The 21,481-nt window shown below is 39.7% G+C and overlaps 1 protein-coding gene across 3 annotated transcripts; it reads right to left on the bottom strand.

Moving 5' to 3' along the window:
• Positions 1–166: 166 nt before the first annotated feature.
• Positions 167–19,848, bottom strand: TRNT1 (tRNA nucleotidyl transferase 1). Of its 3 annotated transcripts, none has more exons than XM_047094742.1 (8): positions 19,801–19,848; positions 18,552–18,726; positions 12,309–12,502; positions 8,387–8,525; positions 3,925–4,051; positions 1,674–1,867; positions 632–885; positions 167–460 (listed from the first exon to the last, which is right to left on the bottom strand). In XM_047094742.1, exons 2-8 carry the CDS (start codon positions 18,697–18,699, stop codon positions 206–208), a joined length of 1,311 nt encoding a protein of 436 aa, XP_046950698.1. In that variant the 5' UTR covers positions 18,700–18,726; positions 19,801–19,848; the 3' UTR covers positions 167–205. The 3 variants fall into 3 exon arrangements, with proteins under 3 accessions (XP_046950698.1, XP_046950699.1, XP_046950700.1); XM_047094743.1 differs by lacking the exon at positions 19,801–19,848 and adding an exon at positions 19,309–19,689; XM_047094744.1 differs by lacking the exon at positions 19,801–19,848 and adding an exon at positions 16,678–16,741 and having other exon boundaries at positions 18,552–18,641.
• Positions 19,849–21,481: the final 1,633 nt, after the last annotated feature.

Here is a 21,481-nt window from a genome sequence, read left to right as displayed (position 1 = left end):
TCAAATTAAGAGGAGGTAGACTTCAGTTTACTGCCTGAAATATAATTAGATCTCACAAAATAAGACCTTTACTCATCTGAAGAGGTCCTCTACGCTGGCTTTTATTCTGCTATATATTCAAGTCTCTTAAATCTAAGAGGGAAGGGAAAAAAAACGAACAAACTAGTTTTACCAAAAATTTTCTGCTATTTAATATCAGCTCTCATCAATTTTCACTCTTCTTTATGTAACTTAGGAGTTCATCTTTCTCCATTTGGTAACCGCTTTTTTTCCACTGTTCTCGTAACTGCTGCAACAGAGCCCCAATTTCTTTTCCCGAAGAAATGCCTACTTTTCTGATGTCATGGCCACTCACAGGAAATGGAGGAATGCACCATTGCTGCATTTGCTCGAGAAGACGATGCTCTCCTTGGTACTTCAGGAGTTCACACACACGGGTCGTTGCATCAGATTCCCTAGACTGAGTACCAAAATCAAACACTTAGTTTCACCACACATTAGAATGCTTACTAATCATCTTATCCTAAAAGGTAAATAACCAATGTGAAATTTTTCACTTAAATGAAATCCACAGAACACACTGGGTCTTAGTATTAATAAATTAGTTCTGACCAAGCCTGTATATACTTACATCTATAATGAAGTCTTGATAGGGTTTCAATGGTTCTGAACTATCTGCAGCTTTAACCAAATCTTTTCTGTTTTTAACTACAAATATACCAAGGTTTTTCTCTTCTTTTGAAATCTTCAACCTCAAATCCAATTTTGTGACATCATCCTGTACTTTGAATAATGAGGCCAAGACAGTCATTGGCTTTGGTGAAAAACCTTCAACATTTTTACTGACTTTGTTAAATTCTTCTAAACTTGCATTAGTAGGTAAGCCTGTAGGGACAAAAACAATTTTTCACCTATTTTTATTTTTTACAGTGGATAAATTTAATAAAACACACTAATCTCCTCAACCAATCACGGCTATAGTATACTAAATGTCCTGCCACTAGAACTCACTGGTTCAGTGTGATGCTCCCATCTTACAGGTAAACCACTGATAAACTGTTGCTATTCTTTCCTATAATCCCCCCAAGACCTACAGTAAGGAGCCGTAAAACATTAATTTCCAGAGGCAGAGGCGGTGGTATCAGACGCACAAGTGACACTTACTACTGACTTCTCACCGAGCTGCTGTCACTCAACATCCACCCCCCACCCACCATTCAATAACTATTTGAAATACACCCAAGTTTCCTTAAGTATGCGGTAGCATATACCACTGTTCTTTCTGAACATTGTAACATTAATTTCCATATATGTTACCCTTTAAGTGCCTCACATGTATTAATTCATTGAATGTCTCAGCCCTTCCTTTAGATAGATGCAACTATTTTCACACCCCTTTTTTAGATTCAACAACTAATGATTAAAGAACTAACCCAAATCACAAAGTTGATACGCGGCAAAGCATCAGTCAAACCCAGGTCTGATACCAGAGGCCACTGTGTCCTACTTCAGTGCTGTGCTGTCTTTGAGCTGTGTCCTCCTACCTGTGATCTCAGTTTATCCTACTTTAAAATACTCTCTTTCTCCTTTTGGAATTAGTCAAACATTCTTATGAAATTGTAAACCAGGTATCTCATTGTCAAAATCTCAAATATTTTATAACTTCTTCTCACCTATGTAAGGAGCCACATCAAGATCATAGATGAGGTTAATCAAGTGATTTACATGGTTACCAATAAGAATTTTTTTCAGTTCCACCCAAATTCTCTCCCCTGATATTCCAGCCAAGCCTTTTGCATTTTCTGCAATTGCTTCCAAAGTCTCAGGATCGTGGTCACCAGGCTTGTCTACAATTCTCCCATAAAACCTACAAAACAAAATTTTCAGACCATGTTACCTCTAGTTGGCATATCACTAGCAAAAATCTAGTTTTTCATTTTACTGGTACTATTCCATACATCTACTACAAGACAACAGAATTAGGGCCCTTAGAAATCATCTGGTCAATTCTCTCTACCTTCTCTTTGTTCCCAGATAACAAAACTGAGATCCAATAAAATGTAAATAACGTTCTGTAATTAGCAAGAAGTAAAACCCTCTGCTCAGTCTGATTTGCAAATCACTGAGCCACTTAGAATGGCTATCAAATGTACTTCCTGGAACTGGTACATATACTGGATGAATAAAATAGCATTCTTGGAAAGGCACCCAAACAACACCGGAATGCCATCAATAGAGCAGGGTACAAAGTATGCCTGTCTGTGCCCATCAATACTTTTTTAAAATTTTTTTTAATGCTTATTTTTCGAGAGAGAGTGTGTGTGAGTGGGGGAGGGACAGAGAGAGAGGGAGACACAGAATTTGAAGCAGGCTCCAGGCTCTCAGCTGTCAGCACAGAGCCCGATGAGATGCTCGAACCCATGAACCATGGGATCATGACCTGAGCCAAAGTCGGACGCTCGACTGACTGAGACACCCAGGAGCCCCTAGTACCCCTCAATACTTTTAATAAAGAGTTTCAAATAGGACACATCTGGTTGCAGACACAGGAGTGTATTTCTTGTAATCTCAGAAATAGAAGCCTTCAAGTATACCTGTATGAACACATCTTTAAAATTCATTTATAATGTACATTAAATGACAGTAACTATGGATGTCAGCCTGTGTTCTATTATTTGCAAAGACAGAGTCTGCAAATACTGAAATTTAAAGAACATTTACTAACAAAATATGTAGGCTCTGTTACAGAATACTCCAAATGTGATCCTAAGCAGTAAAAAATAGTACTACACATAAACTAGCCACTTAGAATAATTTAAAAAAAAATAGAACTATCCTACAACCCAGCAATTCCACTACTAGGTATTTATCCAAAGAACAGAGGAGTGCTGTTTGAAGCGGCACATGCACCCCAGTGTTTATAGCAGCACTATCAACAATAGCCAAAGTATGGAAAGAGCCCAAATGTCCAAATGATGAATAGATAAAGAAGATGTGGTTTATATATACAATGGAGTATCACTTGGTGATCAAAAAGAATGAAGTCTTGCCATTTACAACATGGATGGAACTAGAGTGTATTATGCTAAGCAAAATAAGTCAGAGAAAAACAAGTATCATATGACTTCACTCATATGTGGAATTTAAGACACAAAACAGATGAACATAAGGGAAGGGAAGCAAAAATAATACAAAAACAGAGAGGGGGACAAACCATAAGAGGCTTAAATACAGAACAAACAGGATTGCTGGAGGGATGGGGGGGGTGGGCTAAATTGGCAAGGTTGCATTAAGGAGGACACTTGCTGGGATGAGGAGTGAGTGTTACATGTAAGTGATGAATCACTAAATTCTATTTCTGAAATCCTTATTACACTATATGTTAACTAACCCAGATTTAAATATATAAAAAGTAAAATAAACATTAAAAAAAATGTGAAAAAGGTTAGAACCCAGACTTTAAAAATCATTTCTATCCACAAAACCACGCAAATGCATTTCATGCTTACTAAGTTCATCTGAGGGATTTCCCATGACCACCTCAAACTGTAACCCATGTGAAGGCAAAGACTTTGACCGGTTACTCCGTGTTCAAAGCACCCACCACAGTGGTTGGCCTGTGGTGAGCATTCAATTATCTGTGAAATGAATGATGAGTGCAGGAAATAAAAAGAACACTGGACACAAGAAAAATGATTTAAAGCTGAATTATATAAAACCATCAAAGAATGCAGTAAATATCTTTGGGAAAGAAAATATGAAGCATCTAAGTAATCTCTCACAGTAAGTCACATTTTACTAAATCTATCAGGGACAGACATTTGGGATGTCATCATTTTGTACACTCACCTGTGCGTTTCACATGATTGGAATTGTGCTCCAGGGTATTAAAAATTGTTACCATTATTTTAAAAAAATTCTTACCGGAAATATCTTAAAATTCGAAGATAATCTTCTTGTATCCTCTGTTTAGCATGTCCAACAAATCTAACTTTCTTATTTTTTAAATCTTCAAAACCACTGAAGTAGTCAAATAAGGTACCATCAAAACCTATTCATTAAAGAAGAGGGGAGAGATATCATCACTGTTAACAAGTAAGACCTAGAAAACAAGAAAGTCAGCTAAAAACTATTATAAACAGTAAAAATTAAGTGAAGAGTTACAAAGTTAAAATAGACATGAATAGCATTCATCCATATCCACTATCAAATAGAAGACATAATGGAATAAAAGGCTGTATTTATAACACCAACTAAAAAGATAATATCCAAGAATGAACTAAATAAGAAATACGCTAGTATGAGTTGGGGTAGAGACACGAAACAAGCTGATTTTCAAGTAAATATGAGAGAATAAACAAGAATAGCCAAAATAATCTGGGGGAAAAAATAAAAAGCAAAAAAAAAAAAAAATGGAAAAACTAAAATCATAAAGCATAGGAAAAAACATTTATGATCCTGGAATGGGGAAAACCTTTAAAAATATACAGTTAACCCTTGACACAGGTTTGAACTACATGGGTCCACGTAGAGGTAGATTTTTACAGTACTGTAAATGATTTCTCTCTTATTTTCTTAACACTTTTCTCTACCTTGCTTTACTGTAAGAACGCAGTGTATGATACATAGACCATACAAAATTTGTTTTGATTGTTTCTGTTATCAGTAAAGCTTCCTATCAATAGGCTATTAATAATTAAGTATGAAGACGGGGGAGTCAAAGTTAATATGCAGATTTTACACTGCATGGGGATTTACCAAGAAACTAAAATTAGATACACACACCCACAACACCAGAGCCTTAAGGAAATAATTCAACCACACAAAAATCAAAGGTGCCTTCATGGCAAAAACCACCATAATGAAAAGCATACTGAGAAAAATACTAAGTTAATAGAGTCAAATACCAAGTTTCCATAATATACAAAAAGCTTTTGTAAATAAATAAAAATACCACATATAAATAGAAGAAATCGGTAGAAATAAGCTAAGGAAATATTTTTAAAAACCTTAAAAAATGAAGATTTTGCAACCTTACTCATAAAAAATCATAAATCTTTGAGGCAACATTTTTTCACATTTCTATCACGTGGCAAAAATCCAAGTCTGACTGCACTGTGAGCAAGGGTATGGTGAATCAGATCAGGAGACAACTCTGCAGCCTTTTAAGCTTCATGAATTCTGAACCATGTGAACCTAATACCCATTCAAAGAAATGTAACCAAAAAAATTCCCACTATAATATGTTCTTTCATATGTAAACAAAAAGAAAAAATTAACATAAGGCATATAAAACCTCAAGTAGTAGAGTGCCCAGTTCCTTTCAGTTATCCTTAAACTTTTGCTAGTTTTAAAAATTAAAAATCTCCTGTCCCGGGCAAACAGACAGCTGGTCACTCTAGGGACTGAAAAAAACAGAGCAAAGAGAGGTACCATTCAATCATCCAAATGGTGGTGGGGGGGTGGTCAGTGATCCTGAGAGATGCTTTACCTTATAAAGGCACTGCCTCTACCTCTGAAAAACAACTACTTGTCAATTTATTTCTGTTTGAACTTTAATGCTCTTTGATTATCCCAAATGCAATACTGGTAAGCTGAAGCATAACACTTCCCAAACTTTTGATTTATATAGCATTTTGATATATATAGAAATTTGAAAGGCTCAAAATTCAAAGAAATAACAGAAAATGGGAAAAAAATATCTTTACAAAGTAGCAAATACATGAGGTCTATCAGTCTCTTAATGTAATTTCTCTTAATGAAGAGACAGCTCTCCCTGGTGAGCATGGAAATACTAAAGTCCTTTTCACTAAAGGAAAAATCAAGGTTGGAGGCAAAAACAAAAAACAAAACAAAACACAGGATAAAATGAGCAAAGTGTGAGACACAAAGTAACCAGAAATGGCAAAACTAGGAATGCTTCACCCAGTAAGGCTTGAAAAAAACCTGGACAGGAAAAAGTAAAAATTAGTGACAATACACACTGATAGGTGTGCACTTTGTTTTTTGCTCTGAATATCACTTTCAAAATATAATGCATAAAAGTTAAGAAATAAAGCAGAGTTGCTAAGAATAACGTAATGGTCAAGAACGTGACCTCCAGAGCCAGGACACTTAGTTGGAATCCTAATTCTACAGTTTACCAGCTGCATGACTTTAAGAAAATTACTATAGGTTAAATAGCAGTATCTGCTCCATAGGGATGCTGGGAAGATTCAATTGCTGTGATGTGCTCAGAACCATGCCCGGCACATTACAAGGGCTCAGCAAATGGTAGAAAACAGTAGTACAGGGCACCTGGGTAGCTCCGTTGCTTAGGTGTCTGACTCTTGGTGTCGGCTCAAGTTATGCTCTCACAGCTTATGAGTTTAAGCCCCGTGTCAGGCTCTGCACTGACTATGTGGATGGAGCCTGCCTGGGATTCTCCTCACTGTCTCTCAAAACAAACTTTTAAAAAAATTTTTTTTTTCAACGTTTATTTATTTTTGGGACAGAGAGAGACAGAGCATGAACGGGGGAGGGGTAGAGAGAGAGAGGGAGACACAGAATCGGAAACAGGCTCCAGGCTCTGAGCCATCAGCCCAGAGCCCGACGCGGGGCTCGAACTCACGGACCGCGAGATTGTGACCTGGCTGAAGTCGGACGCTTAACTGACTGCGCCACCCAGGCGCCCCTAAAAACAAACTTTAAAAAAAAAAAAAAGAAAGAAAAGAAAAAAGAAACAGTAGTACCAGTAAGAACAGCTTTTACTTTTATAAAACAGTATACTGAAAAAGAATTATTAACCTCTCTCTTTTAGTTAGGTATGCTTAGGAGAAGCTAGTTACAGATTTTGTACATTGCACTAGTTGCAGCAGTTTACCCTAAGTCAGAATGAGGTAAAAAGAAAGGGGGGGGAGGGGGGCCTGGGTGGCTCAGTTGGTTAAGTGTCCGACCTCAGCCCAGGTCATGATCTTGGGAGTCCATGGGTTCGAGCCCCTAGTCAGGCCCTGTGCTGACAGCTCAGAGCCTGGAGCCTGCTTCAGATTCTGTCTCCATCTCTCTCTGCCCCTCCCCCACTCATATTCTCTCAAAAATAAATAAATGTTAAAAAATCTTAAGAAAGAAGAAGAAATGAACACCGGGAGTGTGATCACATAACGGAGGGACAACATGCCACCAACTGGGCTGATAAATCATGTAGGCTGTGGAAACCCAAGGTCCAATCATGGTAGTCTGTGACCTGAGCTAAGTTACTTAACATCTCAGTCTGTTTCCTCATAAAATGGATTTTATCCTCAGTGAAGTTTTCCTGACAGTTAAATGAGATAAAGTGTATCAAGTGACTCAGAATCCAGCAGGTGCTCTAAAGACATCATCTTTAATGTAATTAGCAGGAGATCCCACCTACAACCCCCTTCTCCATCCCATGAAGCAAATACTATTACAGGTTTTCTCCACTATCTGAAAGTTCACTTTAGGCCACGCTGCCTTTACAAAAGACCTACTCTAAAAGCTATTTTCACTACCTGAAAGAAATCTGGAAAAGGATTTTCATTTTGATGAAATAGTAATTGCTTCCTCACCTTACACCATTTCAACTTAAGAAAGGTGACACAGAATACTTTTGGATAGCGAGGAAACCTATACTTCATCGTTTCACTATTACTGCTGCCACAACCAGGTTATGAAAAGTGGATGCTTCATCTCTCTTTTCTAATCCAAAGTGTTAAACATAAAGGGCTTGCCTAAAACTTAAAGTACAAAAAATAATGCTTCAATTAAGCACTAACTTAATTCACCTACTATGAGTCTCACTGGTTTCATTCACACAAAAATCAAGCTGAGATGATAAACAGGTTTTCTCTTGCATGAAACTCTGATTCAAGATGATTCCTAAAATGCAATGCCATGAAAGAATCTGATGTTGTGCCGAGGCACAGCAACAGAGAGGCTGCTGAAGTCATTTATCAGTCTGCACCCAGGCACCAGAAGAAGAGCTAGGGTGGGAACCCACGAAAGATGTGCAGTGGAGAGTGACATGGGGGACATGCATTTTTCTTACCTGAAATGTTAGCCATTTTTAGATGCAATTAGTAAGTTAACACTGAATGTGTACATGTGCCAGTCACTGTTCTAAGGACTTAAAACAACTTCTTTAATCCTCACAACAGCCTTACAAAGGAAGCTAATATTAACATCCTCCTTTTATAGCTAGTGAGTCATGGAGTCAGAATTTGAACCTGGGACTTCTGGCTCCAGAATAATCTTTTAACCCATATGCTACACTGTTTCTTAGATGAAACTAATGCAACTTCCCAGGTTGGAGGACATTTCCAGAATGCAGATTCACTTTAAAAGGCAGCTTTCAGACAGAATGGATTCAAACATGATCTCCAGATATTACCTAAAAACATAGAATTTATAGTGAGATCTCTGCGTTCAGCATCTTTCTGCCAATCAGTTGTGAATTCTACCTCAGCGTGTCTTCCATCAGTGACAACATCAATCCGCAGTGTAGTAATTTCAAAATTTTCTTCATGAAGCTGTAACGAAATTTTTTTTAGTTTTTAAAACACTGGAAGAACTGAAAAAAATGAGTTCTGACACATACATCTTTCTTTTCAAAGTCACCTACTGCACATGTATCTTGAAATAGAAAGACAACCACAATATTCAAAGACAGAGCCAAAGAATATTTTTAAAAAATAAATGCATCTTAATTTGAAAAGATGAGTTTGGGACACCTGGGTGCCTCAGTCAGATAAGCGTCCAGCTCTTGATTTCGGTTCAGGTCATGATCTCACGGTTTGTGAAATCAAGCCCCGAATTTAAGCTCTGTACTGACAGCAGAGAGCCTGCTTGGGATTCTCTTTCTCTGCCCTCCCCCTTCTCAAAAATAAGTACATAAACTTTAAAAAAAAAAAAAAAAAAGGGAGTCTGATGTTTAAAAAAAGACAACTCTAACAAATGTTGTGGCAGAGGAGTGAGGAGGCCTTTAAAACAGTATATTCTAGTTCTTCCAACTTCAATTCAGGCTACTTTGAAATATTTTATAATAACTCTGGTTTGCAAAGAGCTGATTATCAATTTACAACATATATACCACTGAGCAAAGGATTGAAAGAGGAAAAAACACAAACCCTTAACACATCCTGCAACTCACTTACTGGTAATCAATGAAGTCGAAATAAAGTGCTACATATGTCATGGGAAGAAAGATTACCTCAGCTGGGAAAAGCTGAGTAGCTTCAAGAACGACTGACATGTGAGCTGAGCCCTGAAAACTAAGTAGGATCTGCACATGCACACGTAAGAATAACATTTCAAATCAAGAGAAAAGATGACCAAAGGCACAGTGGAGAGAAAGAGGGATATTATCTGCGCAAAAAAGTACAGCTGACAAACAGCATGTTAGCACTGAGGGGTAGACAACAAAGGGTTTTATATGCCATGCAGGAATTTGGAATCTCTTCATTAGGAGCTGAAAACCACTACGGATCATTGGAAGTCTGTTCTGGAATTCCTCTCAATCTCATTTATTTTCTAGAAACAAGTTAGCTCTAGAACTCAAGAATTTAAGGCACACGTTTTCTCTCAAGGCAAGTGGTAAGTAAAAGGTTTGAAATATGAAGACTGAGGCGCCTGGGTGGCTCAGCCGGTTAAGTGTCCAACTTCGGCTCAGGTCATGATCTCGCAGTTCATGGGTTTGAGCCCCACGTCAGGCTGTGTGCTGACAGCTCAGAGTCTGGAGCCTGCTTCAGATTCTGTCTACCTCTCTACATACCCCACTTGAGCTCTCTCTCTCAAAAATAAATAAACATTAAAAATTTTTTTTTAAAAAGAAATATGAAGACTGTGTGAAAATCACTGTAAGAAATAGACCCCTGGAATGCCTACCTTACCCAGGCAAAGAACCAGAGATTACCTCATTAGAAAGGCTAACCTAAAAATGGTTACACCTTGGGACACCAGATACAGTGGGAGTGAAGCACCCCAATGAAAACAAGATTAAGTGGGGGGAAAAAAAAAAGAAAATCAACATGACCTTTATTCCCTTTCCCCACTTGGTTTTTCAAAATGCTAATAACCAGATTTATTCTGGAATAAGGAATAGGCCTACTCAAATGGACAGTGATGGTCCCACAACTGGCTGATGTTTCCCACACAAAACTACAGTAAATCTCTGAAGTCACTTTACAAACACCAGAGGATCACACAAACGTAAGGAAAGAACCAAACCCACAGTTAAAGCCAACAGGAAAGACAGAAAAAGCTCAGAGGAAAGAGAGACATTATCCAAGTAACTATTAACTGGTATCCTAAAGGAAATAAGATACTGCATCTGAAACAAGAAAAGGAAGTTTTCAAAAGAAGAAAGACCTCTTGGGGTGCCTGGGTGACTCAGTTGGTTAAGCGTCCGACTTCAGCTCAGGTCATGATCTCATGGTTTGTGAGTTAAAGCCCTGCATCGGGCTCTGTGCTGACAGCTGGGAGTCTGGAGCCTGCTTCAGATTCTGTGTCTCCTTCTCTCTCTCTGCCCCTCCCCCACTTGTACTCTGCCTCTGTCTCTCAAAAATAAATAAATGTAAAAAAACAAAAAACCTGGATGATCAAGCTAAGGCAATCTCATGGAAAGACAAAGATAGGAGAATATAAATTAGGAGACAAAGGTAAAGATAGAAGCTCAGACCCCGTGATCCAATATCCAACATCACAGGAGTTTCCAAAGCTGAAGATACCGAACAAAAGGGATGAAATGAGGAGAGGAATACAAGAAGGCCCACTAAGTGTCCCCACACAATGAATGAAAAAACACATACAAACCAAGCACGGCATCTTGGAACTACAAACACCTGATAAAAAGATCAGAAAGGCTTCAGGGCAGGCAAAAAATCTGGTCTCAAACAGAAGAGAAATGTGAATGAGCTCAGACTTCCCAGTGGCAACACAGGCAGGTGGAAAACAGTCTTTACAGTTCTGAGTAAAATGACTGCCAGCCTCAAATTCTACAACCAGTAAAACTATCAGACCAGTGTGAAGGTAAAATAAAAATATTTTCAGACATGTAAGGCTTTCCAGGTTTCAAACTATTAAAATGAGAGCAAAAAATCAGAGCACCTGGGTGGTTCAGTCGGGTAAGCGTCCGACTTCAGCTGAGGTCTTGATCTCAAGGTTAGTGAGTCTGAGCCCCACATCAGGCTCTGTGCTGACAGCTCAGAGCCTGGAGCCTGCTTGGGATTCTGTGTCTCCCTCTCTCTCTGCCCCTCCCCTGCTTTCTTTCTCTCTCTCTCTCTCTCTCTCATAAATAAACATTAATTTTTTTTTTTTTTAATGAGAGCAAAACCAAGAAAGAATATCACACAGGACTCAGGACCAAGGCAGTCTAGTAAGGAAGAGGCCGGGAAATTCCCAGAATCTGGTGCAGGGAAATCTCGAGATGAGGAATGAGGAGCCCACCCAGAACATACAGATATGAGAGAAGAGAATGCACCAGGTGAGGTGGCTCAAAACAAGGAACTGAAACTTGATGGGTTTACTCTGGTTTACTCTACTAAGAATTTTACAGAGTAGAGAAATGAATCAGTGGCACACAGAAAGCTACGTAAAAGAAAAATGTTATTAACTGCAGGGAAACCAAAATCACCCAAGAAAGGTAGTCACAATACACTTTACAATCCAGCAGTAAACCATAGTTATAAATGTAAACACTGAATATGAATTCAACCAAAAATGATGGTACATGTACACTGAGAAGACAAGGGAGAAGTGCCTGTGGCTGCTGCTAAGAAAGCTGAGCTGCTCTCCTGTGCAGACATCAGCAGACAACATCTTACACCCGGGAAATTTAAACAAAGACAAACACTGCAGCATAGAAAGGTCTTTTTTAGAACCGTGGGGCTAACAGGTAAGTACCATAACAACTAGCTACAGCAGAGGAGGCTACAGCAAAGGAGGATGCAGGGTTTAAGAGGGAGATAGAAAATGACTTTTTTTTTTTTTTTAATGTGTATTTATCTAGACAGAGAGAAAGACAGAGAGCAGGGCAGAGGCAGAGAGAGGGAAAGAGAAATCCCAAGCAGGCTCTGCACCGTCAACACAGAGCCCGACGTGGGGCTCGAACCCACAAATTGCGAGATCATGACCTGAGCCGAAACCAAGAGTAGGATGCCAGACGCTTAACCCACTGAGCCGCCCAGGCACCCCAAGACTGACATATTTTTTTAGTTTTTTGTTACTTGATTTTTTTTAAAACCTAGAAAAAAACATATAAAAATTCTAAAAATTAAAGGAGAGGCAATGCAATTGCCGTCAAACCTTTCACTCACCCTGGCAGTAATTGTCCCATGCTTTTCCCCTTTGTTGTTTATCATGCGAATACCAGCAGACTGAAACATCTCCTTCATCTGAGCAGGGGTAGCAGTGGTAGCAAAATCCACATCTTGAGGCTTTACTCCACTTAATAAATCCCTCACTGCTCCTCCTGCTATTCTTAATTCATGATTTTCTTTCACAAATAAATCTGAGAGAAGAAAGAGTATTTTTTACTTCAATGTATTTAAGAATTACATAAGTACAAAGTTTTTCCCATCTATTAGGAACAGCAGAGATTATTTAACTGAACCTTTTCAGATAAAAATTAGGAGAACAAGGCCCACAGAAATGAAGTGACTTACCTATAGTAGAATGCCTGTCACAACTGTGAGAACAGGGAACTTGCAGAAATTTTCTTGGCAGATTTGGAAGATAATTCCAAATTCCACAATACCCCCAATGTCACCGATACAGATTTGAATTACAACCAAAAAGTAAAGTGAATAACTGCTTTTTCTATTTCAGAATTGTGAGGTGTTCTTACACCTATTTCTCTTCGGGTACTGATGCTGAAACTGTATGTTCATGCATAAAACTATGGAACTGTCAAACAACATTAGTCTACCACACCAGGTATGATAATGTTACAACGAAGAATCCGCCAAGAAAAAAAGTGCACATGATGTTATATCTGCTCCTATGTGTGTTCTAGAAAAGCCATATGAACACTGAAACTACTGTAAGGGCCTCAGTAGAGGAAACCCAGAGTGGACAAGACAAAGTCTACTATAATTACATAATGACTAAAGGACATCATATGGTACCCAGTAAGAATGACATCCAGGAAATGCCATATATGACCCCCTAAGCCTTGGTTTTGACACGAGCTGGCCTGGCACCCACAGCTGGGCCCCAGAGCTCTCCTGCTGAACATCATCTCAGAGAACATCCACGTCAGACAAGTCCACTCGGTGACCATGATGAATCAGTTAAGACAAGACAACTAGTAATCATGTCTGAACACAGAAGAGACACAAACACTGTCAGAGGCACCACCTTATGACAATTAATACATGGGACTGCTCCTTATTTACCCATCGGTTAACAGAGCAGAGTGCTGGGTTCTCGTCTCCTAGGTAAGAATTAAGACACGCATCAGATTTATCCTTGCTGCCTGATACCACCTAACCCACAGCAAAGCCCCACTTCTTAACACCCGCCCCAAAACACAATACAAGCACAAATCCTACAAGAAGTTATTTCTAAAAACCTTTTGCTGAGATACTCCAAGGTTCTCCTTGGTTGGTGTTCTCCCTCACTGCAGTAACAACGCACCTGGTGTGTTCCTTGTGGTCTCTGGCTGGTGGGCACTCTCACCTATTTAGCACTGAGGGAAATCCATCAGAGTTGTGGCATCCCTAATCACAACCCGATACGTTAACCTCCATCCCTACCCCTCATCTGCTCTTGCTCCTCCTCTTCCTCTACCTATTTTTCCTAAACCTTCCAGCCCCACTCTCTGCAGACTATCTAAAACAGTCTGCTACAAAGCAACAAATGCTCCCACCCTCTGCCTCCTGGCCTTACCTTAAAAGCTCTCCCAGAGCTAAGTCCTTCCCAGGAGTATGTGTTCTTCTTTCACTCCATATTTATCAAGTCCCATTATCTGTCGCTATTAAGGGTTCCTTTAATATGGGGTTCATGGCCCCTAACTATGTTACTCCAGTTTTCATGAGATTTATAGAGGTCCAGGACCCAAAAAGTGAAAGACTGCCAAACTATTTCTGGACACTACCCTCATTTCTCCCTAGTTCACAGTCTCTTTATCTCCTTCCTGAACAAGAGGGCTACACCAGTCCCCTTAAATCCAGCTTCCACAGTCCAGACATAGGGCTCTAAATTATCAACGTGATTAAGCTATGCCACTGTTCGTCTGACTACTCCCAGCGCAAGATCCATATTTCGTCAATACATTACACAAGGGCCTCCTGACCCATTTCGGTCTCATCTCTCACTAATCTCTGCATCACACTTTACATTCACCAAACTCTCCTGGTAGTTTCCATCTAACTGCTCGTACGGGTCACTTCACCCAAACACCTTCCCCACTTACTGATCTAGCTGAGCAGCTGGCCATGAAATGTCTTGGTGTGCAACCCACACCAAGAAAGGCATTTTGCATGGCAGTCACTTGTACTTAAAATGAAGTTTCACAAAATACATACCACACAATCTCATCTACTGTATCCTCTTTCCCTGTGTTTTAATGCTGGTCATGACCACTAAATCGATTTTATGGTTCACTAATGGGCACCACCCAGAGTGGGAAAAAACACTGATCTATCTCATCCTTATCCTTACTCATCTTTTTTGATTCAGTTTAGAAAGCCTCTCCTGATGGCAGAGTTGACTGAATTTCTTCTAAGCTATCACAGTAACCTAGTTTTATGTGTACTAATTATACTAAAATTTCCTGTTCATTCTCAGGGTAGAAAACCTATTCTACTCATCTTTACACCAACATGGCTCACCAGAGAACTTAATTGTGATATCCTAGATTCAAAAAAATTAAAAAAAAAACAAAAAAAACTAGAGTGGCCTCGTTGAAATGTGTATTGTTTACAGGTTTCTTCCTTCAAATTAACACAGTAAGAAACCATTTTGAAATCCAAAAAATGAGCAAGTTTTACTTTCATTTGAACCTACTTTAACAGGATGAAGAAGGTCAAGCCTGAATACAAGATAACCTCTGTTATAAGATTTTCATGCTGGCTCACTAAAATAAAATTTTAAGTTCAAAGTCACCTAATAAATTAACTGCATTATAGAAAGAGATCCAGAATGGAAAATAATCTAGTCATCATTTTGATTAGCCATATGGAAATAGATAAGTATCTCCAAAAAACTCACAATTCTAACATTATGATACAATTGAGAAAGGCATATAAAGGCATATGTATATGCTTGTGTGGAACAGTCATAAAAACTGTAAGAAACCAATGATTTTATACGGACCTAGGAGTAGGGATTATCAGGCTTAGACACTCCTTTTTCCCTCAATTACTGTTGTATTCAATCTTACAGAAATCCACATTCCAACAAATTTTATAAACTACATACTCAGTGAAATACCTAATGCAACTGAATTTAATTGTAAATTTAAGCCTAAGACTCAAGAAATGCATAATTTCATCATTCCAAAGCTATTAATTTGCTTCAACTGCCACATCTGATAATAAACGATTTTTAATTATAGCTAGCAATACAAAAGACCATGGGACATCATGTGTCAGAAAACTTCTATGTGTCTGTATTTTAATTTTATGTTAACTTTCAAAGTTTTAACTTCTGTGCTTTATGTTTTGAATTTTGAGTTTTGGAGGCTGGGGGTACAGAAAGTGAGTCAAAGTGTAAGACCATCCCATGGCATGACCACATACCACCAATATACAGAAGCTCCCAAACTTCAAGAGTGATCGGGTGTTCCTACTGTCCCAAATGTTACTTTGATGGTTTTATGGCATCACATACCTACGCAGTTAAAAGCTAACTGCTGAGTACTCATCCCCAGCATTGCTTATGGACTATAGCCAAGTGGCCACAGAAGCTCTGGCTTGTCCACCTACCACGTAATGTAGGCAAAAACCACTATGTTTGGAACTTCATTCTCATGTACAGAATGAAGAAAAAAATCTTATATGGCCCTAATATACCTCTACAGTGTTGTCCTCAAGCAAGAGGAAAAACAAATTACATGACATAAACTGACAAATAACAAAATCCTATATAGGGTACAGAAAATCTACTATCCTAGTTTCCCAAATTCTTACATACTGGAAACTAATTTCACATGTGGCAAAGAAGCTATTAAGATCTGAGAACTGATATGGTATTTAACTGCACGGTATCACCACACAATAGCCATCATTAGTGTGTGTGTTTTTGAGTGTTGTTTTCATGGAGAACATCTTATTTTATTTACCAGGACACCCAGGTCTTTAGAAAGTAGCAAAAAACAAAACCAATTATTTGATTTTCTAACTGACTGAGCTTTGCACCAAAAGATTCCATTCTTGCTACTTCCACTATAGCCTAAAATGTCAAGTCTAAAAAATGTCTATGCTCCCATTTGCCAGTCTTTTAAGGACAAGACCCTGTGGATAAACTACCTGTATCTTTCCACCCTATTTAGTTTCTAAATCCTTAGGATTTCACCTCTTAAAGTGGAGACAATTCAACTCTTGAGGTGACAGTCAGTAAGCCAAATGAAATTGTTAAAATAAAAGACGTTCAAGAACTTATAGCAATCAATATCCAGAGTCTTGTTTCCAAAAGAAAAATGCAGAAGGACCTGAAACAGGCCACCAACAGTTAATTACCTACATCCAAGCATTTGGCACCTTTCTTCCAAGAGGCCTCTTGCAATTGAAGATGGGAAGATTAGGAGCTGGGAAAGGCATATAAAGAAAGAACAAGCTTGAATTCAACTCAGATTTGGAGCTTCTAAACTCGTGTTGCTCAAATAGCAGGCACATGTGGTTACTGAACTGAGCACTTGAAATGTGGTGAATTAAGATGGTTAGTATGTGCTAACCACCAGATTTCAAAGACTTGTTACAAGAAGGATGTGAAATGTCTCCTTAATTTTTACACATATTTTATATTAAAATTATGGTATCTTAAGTTGATAAAATGATATACTAAAATAATTTTCATTTTATTATTAATTTATTTATTACATAATTTATTAATTTCACCCATTTCTTTTTACCTTTAATGTGGTTACTAGAAAACTACATCACACGTTGTGACTGATACTTCTATTGCACTGGGAGTTTCTAGCATTTTTCACTGTAATTAAAACTCACAGGCAAGTATCAGCTTTAGGCCCTCGACTTCAAGACCACGTGAAGAATCTATATGAATCAACAAGCTCTGGACCACTGACCTCTGAGGTATCTAAAAAATCATCTATGTGGCAGGCTCTGTGCTGACAGCTGGGAGCCTGGAGCCTGCTTCAGATTCTGTGTCTCCCTCTCTCTCTGCCTCTCCCCCATTCATGGTCTGTCACTGTCTCTCAAAACTAAATAAACGTTAAAAAAAATATATTAAAAGAAAAAAGGGGGGGGTGCCTGGGTGGCTCAGTTGATTAAGCATCCGACTTCAGCTCTAATCATCTCACGGTTCATGGGTTCGAGCCCCACGATGGGCTCTCTGCTGACAGCTCAGAGCCTGGAGCCTCCTTCGGATTCTGTGTCTTCCTCTCTCTCTGCTTCTCCCCCATTCATACTCTGTCTCTCTCTCTCTCAAGAATAAATAAACGTTAAAAAAAATTTTTTTTAAATCATCTAATTTCAAGAATAAGAAAGTAGCTTTGGGAATAAACTGATACAAGGAATGAATATAATGCTATGGTTCCTCCACCTTTTGTGCATCAGATTAATAGAGTGGAGCTCTTATAAAAATTTATAGATGCCCATCCTCCCCAGAGATTCCAGTTTAGTGGGTCAGGGTGGGATCCCAGCATTTGTAGATCTTAAAAGCTTCCCAAGTGAATCTAATAGACAGCTAGGGTTGCAAACCACTGTATAAGTCATGCTCCTACATACATCTACCTTTGTGAATTTCTTATGGGCCACTAAAATACCACAGGTTTTGAAATACATCAGTGTGGCTGCTTCGGCAACAGCTGGGCTGATATTCCAAGGTAAGGAATGAGAAAACTGTGACAAGCAATGGAAGCTGCTGTAATCAAGCACTTAGCTAAAGTCATTTCCCGTGCTCCTTCCAGGTAAGTTTTGCACATGCACAGAGGGGACTCCTATTTCCTTCTGCCTCCTCTGCCTAGGCAGGAAATGCAGCTTGGTGGTTACAAGTTGGGTTCTGAAAACAAGACTGCACAAGTTCAAAATTCAGCTCCCCGGTTATTATAAAAATGTTGGCACATTCCTAAGACTGTTTCCTCATCCACAAAACAAAATATATCTACACGTAAAGCTAGTAAGCCGAATCTTGTAATGTATGTGAAGTACTTAGCACAATATACAGAAAAGCAGTGCTTTGTAAATGAAGTCACTGCTGGACTCTTACATTTTGGCTACTTTTGGATTACCCACGGTAAACTTTTTTTTCGTTAGGTCAACAGCAAAACAAAAACAAAACAAAACAAAACCCTCGAGTGTTGGCTAAAAAACTTTAACCCTATGCTTCTCCATTTACACAGGCTTCCAAAGCAAGAAAGCATCCTAATCTCTCACCTGTCAGACTCTTCAATCCTGCTGTGAACAGTGACTGGAATTCTGGAGACTGCAACTTCATTGTAAACAGACACTGCTTGAAAAGGCACAGCCTACTCCAACTACAGCTCAGTAGTGGCCTGCGCCAGGGATTCAGGCACCTCAGCATCTGGGGACAAAGTCACCAACTATACATCTAGGAGAGAAACATGCATGCACAATAATGAAATCTACAAGCCAAGGGAAACAAAGGGATCTACTGCAATTTTATTTAACTGAGAGACTCTCATCTCCTGTTCAGATGAAAAAACTGAAAAAAGTGACAATATGAGAGGCAGACACCTATACTAGATCTATGCTTGTAGCTGTCCACTTTTGTACTCCTGAAGCACTTACTGCTATACTCGCGTCCTCACATTTTACTGCTACAATACCCTCTGGAGAGGTGGGTTTCGGTTAAGGCTTGAGGGGAGCGGTCTGCTAAGGGCAGATGGCTGCAGAAAGTGTAACTCAAACACTTGCAGGAACACTTGGCCTCCTCCAAAACATGGGACAATCACTGATGTTTATCACTGTACTTCCCCACCTGCCCCTGAGATTTATGACCCAGGGATATTTCCTAGACACTAGAAAACAGGTTTCCCCAAGACTTGTCTTTGCTTCCCACTTTTTCCTCATTCACCATTCCTTCCCATTATGCCAGCTCCTGAGTCCCACCCACACCCTGTTTTCCATGTAAAGTGGGCCTCTTTAAGGGACCAACAGGATTCCAACTGACCCCGAAAGAAACCACTGGAGAACCATTCCTTTCCTTGGGAAGCAGCTTTCAAAACGCGGCGTTGCCCACCAGGAGGTGGAGCGAGTTCCGCTCATCCACACCACGTGGGCAAGAAAAACAGTCTCCTTCCAACTCCGCCTCAAATGAGAAAAACCCGCTAAGGACCCTGGCCCTGAAGTGGTATGTGCCGTGTCCCACACCAGGTGCCGGACCGAAAAAGCTTAGTGAGACCCTCCGGGGCCCGGCCTCGAGGAAGGGAAAGTTCCCGGGGAAGCCCGGTGAATCAGCCTGTAGTCACTGGAACGTGGCAGGGACACGGCCGCACGACCTCCACGTTAGGCTCCGTTCCGCGGTGTAGAGGAGCCCTCTCACCACCTCAGGGTCGCCCCAGGTGACTCTGCGTGGGGGAAAGTCGGCCGCGCAGTCGCCCAGCAGCCCTCCCTGGGGCGCGCGTCCGCACGCCTGCCGCACGCCCCCCACGCGCCCCCTTACCAGCCCCGCCGCAGCCTTCGTCGTCATCGCAGCTCACGCACTTCCGGACGGCGTGCGCCGTGACGTCTACGCCGTGCGTCTGTCGGCGGCGAATGGGGAATCGCAGCAGGGTGTGGGCGGGGCCCAGCGGGCTCTCTCTCTGCCCCTCCGGCCTCCTTAAGGCACCGCCTGTGGAAGCGCGCAGTTTTCCTGCGCCCCGGAAGGCCGCCCTCACCCGGGACGTGCTGCTGGTTGAGGGGCGAGGGTCTGTTACTTAACTTTAATCCCATCTCCCCACACCTTTCTCTTTCCCTGAGGTGGTCAGACGCCCATCTGCATTGCATGCCTGTGTGTCCTTGGACAAGTGTCACTGTCTTCTTTTGTAAAATGAGACTGTCATTAAAACCTGTTTTAGGTTGCCGGGCTTACATGTCATGTTACTCTCGAGCAAGGAGGAAATGCTCAGTTAGTATTACTATTCCTGCCTGAGACATTTCATCAGGACCTAAGCACAGGGTTCGAGACACACTTGTTCTAAATGTAAGCCCTCTGGTCAAATGAAATGGCTGGTCATGTTTTAATTTCCCACCTGGTTTATGTGAAGTCAGAAAGCTGTTGCAGGTGCAAAGTGAAGAACTTGGATTGGATTCTCTCTTGGGTTCTCTCTTGGATTTTCTCTTTTTTTCCAGGGCTGAGAAGAGTAAATAAAGCGGCAAAGGAGTGGGAGTTTAAGTCCCAAATCCTTAAAAAAGGACATTTCCAAGAAATTTCCCAATTATATTTAAAAATGAAACATGATGCAGATTTTACTTAAGCATAGTCTTTCTAACATCACTTTAACTTAATTTCCGTAGAAAAATTCATATGCCATGGTATTTCTGTGGTTTCCAATGATCAGACCTCTTCAGGGGTGTTAACTATCCCATTTTGAGAAGCACAGAACCAGTTTTCCAAGTTGCCATTCAAAGGCAAAGCATTGATTTATGCTCCTTAACATGGCAATAAATATATATATTCATATATCCTAACTAGGCTGAAGAAAAAAATACAGAGAATTCAGTGTGAAAGAGCATATCGCTATAGAAATGTAGACATTAACAGGATAATAGAAGAGATTATGGACAATTTTATGTCAACACATTTGACACTGGATGAAATGGACAAATTCTTTTAAGCATGCATCAAAAGTGAAACAGGATGAAATTTAACATCTAAATAGTCCTTTACTTTGAAAGAAATTGAAGTTTGTTCAACAAACTTCCCACAAAGATAATTCCAGGCCCAGATGGTTTTAGTGGTCAGATTTATCAACCACTTAAAGAAGAAATAACACCAATGTTGCACAATTTTTGTTCAGAAAATAGAGGGGGAGACACTTTTCCTCTTATTTGGGGCCAGCATGACACTGATAACAAACCTAAAATAGATATTACCAAAAAAAAAAAAACTTACACATCAATAGCCACATGAATCTAGAAACACATATATTTAATGAAATATTAGAAAACTGAATCAAGCAAATTGGATTTTGATCAAGTTTGGTTTATGCCAGGAATGCAAGGTGGATTTAACATTTGAAACCCAATCATTGTTATTTACCATATTAAAAGACCAAAAAAGAAAATTATATGATCATCCCAATAGATGCTGAAAAAGCACTTAAATTCCACACTTATTAATGAGGATTATTCTCAGAAAACTG

Source organism: Lynx rufus, unplaced genomic scaffold, assembly GCF_022079265.1.
Source record: "Lynx rufus isolate CCGP_SWC_20201006 ecotype Redwood Valley unplaced genomic scaffold, mLynRuf1.p SCAF_4, whole genome shotgun sequence".
Lineage (NCBI taxonomy): Eukaryota > Metazoa > Chordata > Mammalia > Carnivora > Felidae > Lynx > Lynx rufus.
Note: the sequence above shows the minus strand (reverse complement) of the source record. Positions and strands in the feature narration are given on the sequence as shown.